General features: G+C 34.3%; 2 protein-coding genes across 3 annotated transcripts in view; one reads left to right on the top strand and one right to left on the bottom strand.

Moving 5' to 3' along the window:
* Positions 1-12,508, bottom strand: part of LOC106170637 (uncharacterized) — a 48,441-nt gene that overhangs the window by 17,234 nt on the left and 18,699 nt on the right. The gene's annotated exons all lie outside the window — the stretch shown is intronic.
* LOC106167485 (uncharacterized) lies at positions 3,647-8,518 on the top strand. 2 transcript variants are annotated; one of them, XM_087016340.1, is made up of 4 exons: positions 3,647-4,321; positions 6,138-6,329; positions 7,226-7,243; positions 7,777-8,518. In XM_087016340.1, the coding sequence occupies exons 1-4, from the start codon at positions 4,261-4,263 to the stop codon at positions 8,061-8,063; spliced, it is 558 nt and encodes a 185-aa protein (XP_086872466.1). In that variant the 5' UTR covers positions 3,647-4,260; the 3' UTR covers positions 8,064-8,518. The 2 variants fall into 2 exon arrangements, with proteins under 2 accessions (XP_086872466.1, XP_013401726.2); XM_013546272.2 differs by having other exon boundaries at positions 3,689-4,321; positions 7,663-8,518.

Here is a 12,508-nt window from a genome sequence, read left to right as displayed (position 1 = left end):
CAAAACAATTAAATATGCTTACAGAATTTTGAACAAAAATGTCAGAGAAAGAATACTTAATGATGAAATTCAAACAATAGTATAATATATTTCTAAACTTTATCCAAAAAAATGTGCAGGAAATTTTATTATCTAAAATACTAATATTAACTGAACACAAGGGTTACACAGTATATTTGAGAGAAAAATATACACCAGAGGAACTGAAGCATATTGTGCTGGTTGGGTTAATCAAATTCAAAGGAATACATTATTCAACCTAGCAGGGAGGAAAGAAGTCAAACAAATGTATGGGTCACATATAAATAATAGTTGAATTTATTGACAAATGGCTAATTAAGGGCATTTGCTTATGTAAGACTGAGGACATATGTTCAAATAAGATGCAAGTGCCCAGAAAAATGTGCATTAGCAGTAATATTAATGCAGTGGTCAATGGTTCCACATCAAATCCAAGGTACATCAGGCATAGACAGTGGTGTAACTAACACTGCCGCTTACTGAACAGACTGATATACATTCCTCTCAAAACTTTCAAAAATGACATTAATGTTGTCAGCAATATTATACAAGCTTAAGTTACAATGTATGTTTCAAAGAAGATATACAGAATCATTGCCAAACAATGATATTTTGTTTAAGAGAAATTCTGAGTCAACTTCGAAAGTCTTTTTTGTTTTTCTTCTTAAGTCACATAAAATATGCATGCTGGCATCAACCCAGACTGACTTCTTTATTCTATGTTGTTCAAGTGAATATTTAGAGAAGATGTCAAATACACATAGTGGATGTAGGTAGGATGGAAGTTAAAATAAATTATTAAGTTAAATCAAACTCAGGCTGCCAAAAATAATGTCCAGTAAAGATTTCGTAGAAAAGGGTATATTTGAAGCCCAATTGAAACTAACACTGTAAATACTCATTCGTTGCAATGGGGGGGAAATTAATCAATCTGTAATTTACATCTGCTTGTCCACGCTACTGGGTTACAATGGGGGTACTTTTATGTGAAAGGGGATGGATTTGTCTTATTATAAAAAATAGGTTTGTGTTTCCAATAACTGCTGTGTATTTTAAACTTTTTATTCCTTAGATGAAAATGATACTAAAACAGTGCTTATATCTGGGACAGACATCCCAGTTTGTTTTGTAGCTGTACTTTAAGGAAAAGAAACCTCTCAAAATACTTTTGTCATGTTTTTTTTTCTTTAATTTTTTGTTTTTGTTTTTCTTCTAAAGTCACAAAAAATATGCATGCTGGCATCAACACAGATTGATTTCTTTATTCTATGCTGTTCAAGTAAATGCTAAGAGAAGATGTTAAATGCACACAGTGTATGCAGGTAGGATGGAAATTAACCATACCAGTGTTTTGTAGTTGTACTTTAAGGAAAAGAAGGCTCTCAGAATAGTATTGTCATTTTTTTTTGTCATCTCAGGGATCATTTATAGGGATCTTTTCCTTATCTTAATTAATTTCTGCTGTACAAAATTCATGGCACATTACTGTTAGTTAAATGTATGTTTCAAAGAAGAAATGCAATGAATCATTGCCAAGGAGAGAGATTTTGTTGAAGAGAGATTCTGAGTCAATCTTCAGCTGTCTTTTTTTCTTTTTCTTTTTCTTCTAAAGTCACAAAAATATCCATGCTGGCATCAACACAGATTGATTTCTTTATTCCATGTTGTTCACTTGAATGTTAAGAGAGGGTGTCAAATACACACAGTGCATGCAGGTAGGATGGAAATTAAAATAAATGATCAAGTAAAATCAAACTCAGGCAACCAAGAATAATGTTTAGTAAAGATTTCAGAGAAAAGGGTGCATTTGGAGCCCAATTAAAAATAATACTGTAATAACTCATACAAGCTTTTCAATCAGGTAAAATAGATACACCTACTGGACAGACTGACATATTCCTCTTAAAACTAAATTATAGGACGAAATTAATGTTGTCAGCAATATTTATACAAGCTTAAGTTACAACATCTCCTTATAAGAAGATATAACTCATAGTAATTGCAATGACATTATGCAAGCAAAGATATTTTGTCAATAAGAGAGTCTAAATCTTCAAAATAATTTCTATTTTGTTTTTTAGTTTTTTTTCTTAATCACAAAAATGTGCACACTGTAACAACAACATGAAATAAATTATCAAGTAAAATCAACCAGCCAAGAATAATGTCCAAAAATCTCAAAGAAAGATTTCTGAAGTGAATTCAGAGACTAACTGTAGAGCCAAGTAATCATTAGTTGTCAAGTTAAAATTTTGATAAGCATGCGTCTTGATGCTAAGCCAGATGGCCCAAGTTGCATAGATCTATAAAATCTGACGACTGCATAGAACTGTTGTCGAAGATTGATCGATAGTATGACAGTTGCTGTCACAGGTAGCAAGGAGCGGAATGTTTCTTCTTTTTCTTTTTTTGTTTCTCAAAATATTAAGAATATCAAAAGAACATATATTACAAGAAGCAATTCAAATGAAAATGCGTATTTCGAGCAAATCTAATGTGTCGGAAAAGATTCTCCTTTGCCCTGATCACAATCAAGAGTGACTATCAAAACAGCTTAAGCGGATCAATAAGCAGTGCTTTGCCGATCGCTGTTTATGACAAAGGGATTGTGACAAATTCCCGTTTTATTGTTTCACCAGTCACGCTGATGCTGCTATTGTCCGCCCACCGAGTTTACCCATGCCAACGGTCCTTGGCAACGAAGGTGGGCCACAGACTAGGCCACCAGTGCCGATGAGTGCAGCATCAAAATCTTCAGAAAAAACATATTTTTGTCCAAAATGTGAAAAATGTTATTCCATTAAACGTTAGATAGATATCTAACCAATAATTAGACATCAAAAACCCAAAATGATGATTTTTAGCCATATTTGGATACATCCACTTAAACTCTCTTGTGGGATTTTTTTTTTTTTTTTATACATGCAGAGGCAAAATGTTGAAATAATAATTATTGGCCAATCGATTTTCCACTTATTGTGTTATCAGTGTTGCATATAAGCTGAAAAAAGTGAAAAAAAAAACAGCATAACTATTATGAAAATGGTTCAATTATGCTGATTTTCAAACTTGCCTTGCGTATTAAGAATATTCATCAGTTCTGTAATTTTCAAGCCAAAAGGTAAAACATTTTTTCAGATGCAGGTGACAGCTATATGTACAAACACATCTGTGTCTGTACATAAAAAGGGTGTGGGCCACTTAAAGTTAAGGTTAACCTTGGTGATGGAGGGAAAATAACTGAAATTTCAAAGAGAGCTCATTTTTCTATAAATTTCAGCTGTCTAATGCCCAACAACTACCTTAAATTAAATCTTTACTAACCATCAAATTTTCTTCGAACATCAATGGACACTGTGTGTGGGCTTACATTTACATCTGGATTAAAACAAAACACGCTTCATTGCATGTTTCCTATGTGAAAGCAACAGCTGCCATTTTAACCACTTTGCTATTGCTTTGAATTAAACTTTTTCCAAGCCATCATAATAGGAAATATGCACAGCTCCCTATGCCTGGCTGAGGTGACAATTAACACTAATGGGCTTGATTTAATTGGTCTTAAAGTGCAATTTAAGATCACAAATAGTCTTACATGATCTTAAACCATAAGTAAGACCATTCTGGACTGACAGCCAATTAAGTTGTTCTGCAATTGTCTCCCCTCACACATTTTCCTGTGAGCCGAGGTATCCCCCATTGTGAGGGGAGGAAACTGCTTGATCACTTAGTAGATCTTAGAACATTTTTGATCTTAAAAGCAGATTGAGTCCATTTTAAGTCTACTGCTGTAATGACTAAGATCGTGTAAGATCACTTGTGATCTTACACTGTACTTTAAGACCAAATCCAGCGCACTAGTGTAATCAAATGCAAATGTAGTCTAGTACACACATTGCAAATATACGGGCACAATAATTCAGAAGCTGTATACTATCATCAGGGAGTAAATGACTAGGGTCATTTCACATTCAGAGGGTGTTGTTTCTTTAAGCTGTAATTTGATTGGTGACTCTAAAGCAGTCATAACCAATGACATTCAATGTTCAAAGTTGTTAGAAAACATAAAGCAAGTTTTCCAAATTAGGGAAAAGGAACATCATGGGATTGATTTTGCTCACATAAAAAGCGCAATCTTTACAAAGTTTCATCAGATTCATAGTTTGTTTCTGACTGACTAGCAATTTTCCAGAAAAGCAGCTGCTGCAGATTTCTATCCAAACTATCACCTTGATCAAGATGAAGATGACCAGTCTCATGCTCCTCAGTGTTGTTTTGATGGTGGTGTCACTATATGGTGGTAAGTGCTGAAGTCTTTTTATTTATTTCTATATTTAAGGCATACTACAATCTACAGGTAGTACGATAGGGTCTGGGAATAGTCCCAAAGGGACCGTGTTCCTTGCCAGACATACCCTTTATATTCACACGTTTGTAGGTAAGTGATACCCTCCTGAAATCAGAAGATAAAGCATAAGGTGCTTTTATTTGAGAATCAAGTTCTAAGGTTTAAAAAGGCTGAAACAGAGGGTAGGCATAAGGTGCTTTTATTTGAGAATCAAGTTCTAAGGTTTAAAAAGGCTGAAACAGATGGTAGGCATAAGGTGCTTTTATTTGAGAATCAAGTTCTAAGGTTTAAAAAGGCTGAAACAGAGGGTAGGCATAAGGTGCTTTTATTTGAGAATCAAGTTCTAAGGTTTAAAAAGGCTGAAACAGAGGGTAGACATAAGGTGCTTTTATTTGAGAATCAAGTTCTAAGGTTTAAAAAGGCTGAAACAGAGGGTAGGCATAAGGTGCTTTTATTTGAGAATCAAGTTCTAAGGTTTAAAAAGGCTGAGACAGAGGGAAGGCATAAGGTGCTTTTATTTGAGAATCAAGTTCTAAGGTTTAAAAAGGCTGAGACAGAGGGAAGGCATAAGGTGCTTTTAGTTGAGAATCAAGTTCTAAGGTTTAAAAAGGCTGAGACAGAGGGAAGGCATAAGGTGCTTTTATTTGAGAATCAAGTTCTAAGGTTTAAAAAGGCTGAAACAGAGGGTAGGCATAAGGTGCTTTTAGTTGAGAATCAAGTTCTAAGGTTAAAAAAATCAAGTGGCTTTAATGTCTGTCACGCACACCGAAGCTGCTAGGGGGATAATTAACTTTAATGCACACTTAAACTAAATGCAATTTAGCAAGAATACTCTTGGAAATCATCGATCCTGCTAGTACGATAAGGTTATGGGAATGGTCCCTTAGCTGATCCAGTTCAGGGCAGCTGAGGAGTCAGCTGAGCGACTACATGAGCAGGCAAGAAATAACCTTTTATCAAACTGTAAATTGATAATAACTTGAAGGATGTTTTACATTTGGCCTAGTTATTAAATAGCTATTTGAAGATGAAAGACATTTATATTTTTAATTTTTTAACAATTAAGTTTGGCTAAAAACCACAGAAATATTCTGCAACAACTGCATATTCCCCACCTTTTCCACACATACACCTGACATTTTCAGCAACAATTTTGGAGAGAGACAGAAGGCAGAGTAATTTAGCTTCCATGAAGTATAACCAATTTAATTAGTGAAGCTGGTTAAATGTCAATTTTGTGCACCCACTTAAATTTGCAGTGTACTATAAAACTATTATGAAGGATATGCCACGTAGCAAATGTCAAAATGTGCAGATAATGTGCAGTCTGTCTCCCCAGTGTTGCAGAACAGATAGTTGACCAAATTTTTTTCACATCAGAGAGGGACGAGACTGCCATTGAGTGAAAAAGTCGGAAATATGGCGTGCTCAGTCCCATGGGGGTTCAAAGTCAATGAAAATGTCAACCTGTGATAAAAAACTACACTACTCCAAGAAAAAATGAAATCCAATCAGGCTGGCTGTCAAACTCAAGCTGTACTTTTAGTCCTAAGTATCATTCTAGTAAGTTTGGAAATAAGAATGTAACATGAAAATTTCTTTCCATGGTACATTTATGGTGCCAGTACCCCAAACAGGGTTTTTGTCATTTTTTGATGCAACATTACAAACCCAGTATATTAATAATGAATAATACATACAATAATGAGAACTGAGCTACCTTGGTGAAAGTCTGAGTGCTTTTCTATAATTTGGATATTTTTTGCAGCCATTGGCATGAGTCCACCTGTGTGTGGGGATAATGCAAGATGCTGTAAGACGGAACCAAACAACAAAACTCACTGCAAGAATACCACCAATGAAAATGGGAAAGGCATGCCTTGTCCTAAACCTTGGTCATGTGTGTGTAATGAGGGATTTTCAGGCAACCCTTGCCTTCCAGATGGCTTTTGTAACACAGGTGAGAATCAAAATTAAAACTCAAACTCAATTAAACGCATGCAGAAATACATGTATATACATGAGAATAAATAATGACGTCATTTGAAAAGTTACATAAAACATCAAAAGTTATAATACACATGCATGGATTTTGCATTAAACAGAAGTCTTTGTTTCTTACTTTAACTTTTTTTACAAAGAAACTTACATGTATAAAGGAGCCATTTGAAAGAGTAAATATTGTTCACTTCCAATTGTGAGATCATAGATAAATATTTCTGTAAATCATTCAAATTGAAACCTAGTGTCCCCATTGTCGCCGTTTCCACTTGATTTTTACAAATTTACCCCCCCCCCCCCTCCCCCCAGATTTCCCAAATTGCAGATTTATGTCTGAAGTCCATTGTAGGAAATAATCAGAAATGCAAACAAATACTGTAACTAGCTAGTAAAAATTAGCAGGAAATGATCAAACAAATGTTGTAATGCTAGGAATTTCTTAGACCAAATTTTGAAAAATACTGGGAAAAAGCTCATTTAAATATTATGGCTATTTTTAAAGCAATTTTTAGAGTATTTCTGGTATCTGCAGCCATTTACTACAATGTTCACTTTTCTGGCATGCTAGGTAATTTCTGACTTTTTTTCTGACATTTTTTTATCAAACTTTCTTAGACGCCTGATGAAATACCCATAATACTTTTGTCAACTGCAACAAACATTGCAGATTTTGGTCTGATGTACGTGTATGTGTGTGTGTATGTGTGTGTGTGTGTCAAATAAATTTTATAAAAATTAATAATTAAACAAATTGCATTTTACTTATTTATGTGTATTAGGTCCTTTTCAAAATATAACTTGCAGCACATCATTTTTCCTCTCTTTATATTTTAAGTATTCTTTTTTTTTCCATAGATGCAGTCTCTGTATGCTGTAAGTATACTTTCAGTCAGATTTTAACTGTAGACATCTGTTTAAAAGATTTTGTCTTGGGTCAATTTTTTTGTTTTAAAGTTAAATTTGACTTTCAACTGAAAAAAAAAAAAAAAAAAACAGTCCAAGTTGTCAAGGGAGTAATATACAAAATTTTTTAAAGACCCCACCTGTTGTACTGTCAAATAAATTCCTATGAAAATTTCAACATTTTTCCCAAACACTTGCTAGTAAACAATGTAATCTTTTCAAACTTTATTGTAGAATTCCCAGAGAATCATTATTATTACAATATAAAATGATTTTCTTCTTAGTGGTTGTCTTATATACATATAATACTGATAAACTTAAGTTGAGTCTTTAATCCATCTTTGATGGTCACAGAAATAGATAAAATGTTTTTTTTTTTTTTTTTACAGCTGACTTAATAGAGGTCCCCTGTGACGGCACCACCTATGTATTTACCCGTCAATACCTTTCTGGTGGCAATAGTAATTTTGTACCTACCCTCTTTTATTACATCAACTACCAAGGGGATAATCCAATCACGGTATCCACATGCAATCCAGCAACCAATTACGACACAAAATTAGCCATATTTGACTGTGAAGATCTATCTGAAGTGCAACTGCCATTTGCCAACCCCCAGAGCTGTGCTATTTCAAAGGACTTTGCAAATTTCTTCAATGATGATAACTGTCCCGGGTTTCGCTCCCAAATTGATATTGACCAAGGAGCGATAGATGATGGAACTTACCTGATTGGGGTGTCTGATTTTGGTTTGGCCCAAGGGACTTTTGAACTTTCTGTCACTTGTTAGGGCTTTCACTGTACTTGGATGCATGAAGAGCTATAGTGACCAAATTGCAATGTTAAAATGAAGCCTTTAATGGTTTATTAAAAAATTTAGTGGAAAATAATGATCAAATTGTAATTAGATTTTACACAACACATAACTGTGATGAGACTTCGGTGGAAATTAACAACAGCAATTATGTCTTAAATATTATATTGATTCTCCATCACTAGATAGACTTAAAAGATTATTAGCCCATTGATCTTGCCTTATACATATTGACAATGCAAATCTGTTAATGAAGAATGTATTACCATTAAATCTTGGTCATATGGTATGGTTTAGTAATTATATCAATAGCTCTGATAGCTAATCTAGCTATTACCTGGTCAATCAGTGAAAGTGAAATTGTAAAATCTCCTTTGAGTTTGACAAAAATAAAAACAGCCTTAACTATCAGGCCAAATATAATGCAATTACTTCGTTTGTTTGTCAGTGTCGTCTTTCATGATCCTTCTTCTTCTTGGGAGATATTAAAATGCCAGTTTTCAGACTTTTGTCTTCAACTTAATCTCAGTAAGAAAATACCCCGAACAAACAACCCTTTTGTCAGACTTTCTTTCTGTCCACAATATTGGTGAATCCAGGGCTTTGGTGGGAAGGGGGGGGGGGGGGGCAGAGGCAAAATGATTAAACAAAAATAATTACTTGAGAACAATTTTTGCAGTAATTCTACAGGGCAAATGGATGGAAAATTGATTGACTTTAATTGTCATTTTCACTTTATTATTATTTTTTTTTTTGGGGGGGGGGTGAGGGAGAGGGGGCGAGAAGGGGTTGATGATAATTCACTGAATTATATAAACTGAAAATGAGAGAGTCCTTAAGTATTGCAATGAAATGAATCCCCTATAATTTTCAATTTAATATTGTTGTCAATCACCGCATTGGAAGCATGGTAATCAATTTGCTGAGAAAATTAACAAATAGTGTCAAACAATGTGATTGACATAATAAATGCAAAAACGGAAAATTTTCTAAAATTATTTTTCTTAGCCCAAACATTAAACGTACATACGAACTGAGCATCAGTGGAGCGTGGATTCCCAGTAACACCTGTAAACCACTTCTACTAGATTCTTATATGACTCAAATAAATTCGACATGCCAAGGGATAAACTGAATAGATCACTCGATCAGCCATAAAAGACCTTTAGACTGCTCCTTTCTTTAAAGTTTTGGGTGTAAATTTAACCTACTTCCGTGACCTACTTTCCTGCCCCATTGACATATAGCTTAGAATGCCAGCAGAAAAATCTGTTCAAACATCATTTTCGGGTAAAATTAAACAATGCCTTTTGGTAATTCTCTTAGTTATACTACTTGAAACTATATGCTGGCATTTGGTTGGTTTTTGTGACAAAAAATTGACTTTGTATGCATCTTTAAGAACACATGTAAATCACTTGCAACATTACTGTAATTTTTTTCTTTTGTTCATCATTCTGACAGTATCATCCAGCAAGACTTCCACAGTTTTCAAATTTGTGAGTAGATTATTTATGCTGCAGCTTGATGCAAGTTCTTACGTGTGCTTCTAATTACAGCAATTATAAATTAGAAAAGAAACATATCTGTTCTTTCTACTGTGACCTTCACCCGTTTAAACATCCAGCCATTTAAACTAGAAAGACGGACAAACTGGCAATTATACAGATACTAAGCAACAATATCCCTCTCCCAGTAAAAAAAAAACATTCAAAGGAATAATCGAATCATGCTGATTTTTCAAAAGAAGCTGCATTATAAACATACATATAGCCACTCTGCAAATCTGAAGTGAAACAAAAATATTGTTTGGCATTATGGGGTATATCCCGCACGAAAACGAAGTAGATACTCCAGCGCAGTAGACTACTGCAATCATACTGCAAACATGCTTCAAATCTGCTTCCATTGGGGAGCTAATTAGCATATTTGAAACATGCTTCTATCATGCTGCTAATCTACTGCATTAATGCTCCTCCTCTGTACAACCCTATGTAATAGGCTATACTGCATTTCTACTGCAAATATGCTCCACACCATTACTGCGTTAATGCTTCTTTGCTACTTCGATACTACTGCATTTTCGTGCGGGATATGTTACCAAAATAAAATAAAATAAATAAATAAATAAATTCACACAATAAAATTCAAATAAACAGCTATCAGAAAAATAATCTGATATGCAAAAACATTACTTTTGTAAAAACCACGCTGAAATTCGAAACAAAACATTTTTCACCAATAATGTTACACAGTGTAATTAAAGTAAAATGTTTTTGTAGTTTTGACGGAGGTTTTGGACAGACAGTGGACAGACAGACAGTTATCAGAATATATAGTACAAGAAAGTACAAGGAACACTGCTTTCAATATTGCGCTTGATGTGCTCTACCAAATGCAACAAACTAGCTGAAAGGAGACCCCTGGAAGATCAATGAAGTTTATGAAGCACACACAATTTTTAAAAAGAAAAAAAACATTATCCCATTTGACCTTGAAAAAAGTCTTTCAAATCCAAGGTCAAATGTGAAAACTCCACAAATAAATATATACATTGCTGCTGTATAAAAAGAGCATTTTTGGCCTATGTATACAGCTAGAGATGGAAGCTGACCAAACTCTTTGCGTAATGAAATGTTTAGCTTGTTACCTGTTTATTGGTAATAAGGTTATAATTTGCGCTGTTAACCAAAAATCAGGCTAAAATGACATTATACAAAAAACTGGTTACGATATCATCATATAATGTTCATGGACAGGTTTTCAGAAAAAAAGCCCTGTCATTTTTTTTGATGATTTCACACACATTATATTAGCACTTTTTTCATTGCGACTCAGATACACGTACAAAAACTATTCAAATGCAATATGATCTAACACATCTCCCAAACATATGGGCAAAATAAGTCGCAGAATTGAGAAGAGTTACATACTACATTAATGAAATCATTCATTTCTATGAAGTTGATGGTGAAAAAATACAGTTGGAGTGAGAGGGAAGAGAAATGTATCAAAAAAGGTGACCAGGCATTTAAGGTTTATTTTAAAGTTAACATCCAATGGGTTGCCTTCATACCACCATCATGAACCATGAGATTCAAAGTTCAAAATTCTTCCGAGAAACCAATTTGCTAACTAAAGTATAATGAAATGTAATGGTATGTCTGTAATTGCTACATTGTATAAAAACGCAATCTGTTCCAAGTTTCATCACATCCATAGTCATTCTCTGACTCGATCAGCAATTTGCCAGAAGCAGCAGCAAAACTATCAGTTGAACAGGGAGATGTTCCTTTGTGTTGTTTTGATAGTGGTGTCACTATATGGTGGTAAGTATTAGTCCTTTTTATTTATTTTTATATTGAAGGCAATTTGCTGTGTGGGTTAAACTTGATTGATGCATATGTGAAAGGCTGTGTCAGCTGTGTGATGTTTGTGTGAAGTGTGTTCATCTCTTAGAGCACATTCAGGACAGTGGACTAATAGGGCCGGGATTCGAGTATGGTGACCCACTAAAAAGTTTGCTGTTTTATTCCCAATTAGACACTTAATAGATTCCACAGGGGGATTACGGAACAAGCATTTGATTGGGTTGGCCATATTTGATCTGAGGATATGTTAGTCTGCTGTTCTGAATGTGCTCTTAATCTCCATTTGTGTTCATAAAATGCTGTTTCTATATAAAATAGGCCTAATATAATTCCTAAGACTTATCTTGTTGGAGCAATTAAGATACTTAGATTTATGTGATGTACAGACATACATGCAGGTACATACAGTCAGCAGTATTGCTACCTTGAAATTCCACCCTTTATTGGAGGGAATGAAAAAGCAGGTGACAGTTATTTTAGTACTAGATAAAGTAGAGAATCACTCAAGACAACACAAAATACTCACTTCATATTTCCAAATGATGGGGTTGATAATTTGGCAGTCTGGGGTGACATACTATATGAATATATTTCCACAGGTATGTCCCCAATTACATTTCAGTTGCAAACTTTTTCAAATGTTTTTGTCTGTATGTTATCAATCATCACTTCTATGTGCCAAATCTAGCTGGTGGTACATACCCAAAAAGCAGTGTCACCTCTCTAATTCTCTAGTTTATTTTGTAGCATTTGGCGCAAGTCCACCTGTGTGTGGGGATAATGAAAGATGCTGTATGACTGAAATCAAATGCATTCACTGCAAGTATACTACCAATGAAGATGGGGAAGCTGTACCTCATTCAGAATCTTTCTCTTGTGTGTGTAATGAAGGATTTTCAGGCGACCATTGTGTCCCAGACAGCCTTTGTAACCAAAGTGAGAATAAAAATTACAGCTCAGATTTTATAAAATATCAGTTAAAAAAATTTATCAGTAAGTGATATCAGCACAGAAAAGTGAAATTAAGACAAGTTGTATAATTTATATTAT

The sequence above is a fragment of the Lingula anatina genome, chromosome 6, assembly GCF_051362555.1.
Source record: "Lingula anatina isolate TDL-2025a chromosome 6, LinAna3.0, whole genome shotgun sequence".
Taxonomy (NCBI): Eukaryota; Metazoa; Brachiopoda; class Lingulata; order Lingulida; family Lingulidae; genus Lingula; species Lingula anatina.
Note: the sequence above shows the minus strand (reverse complement) of the source record. Positions and strands in the feature narration are given on the sequence as shown.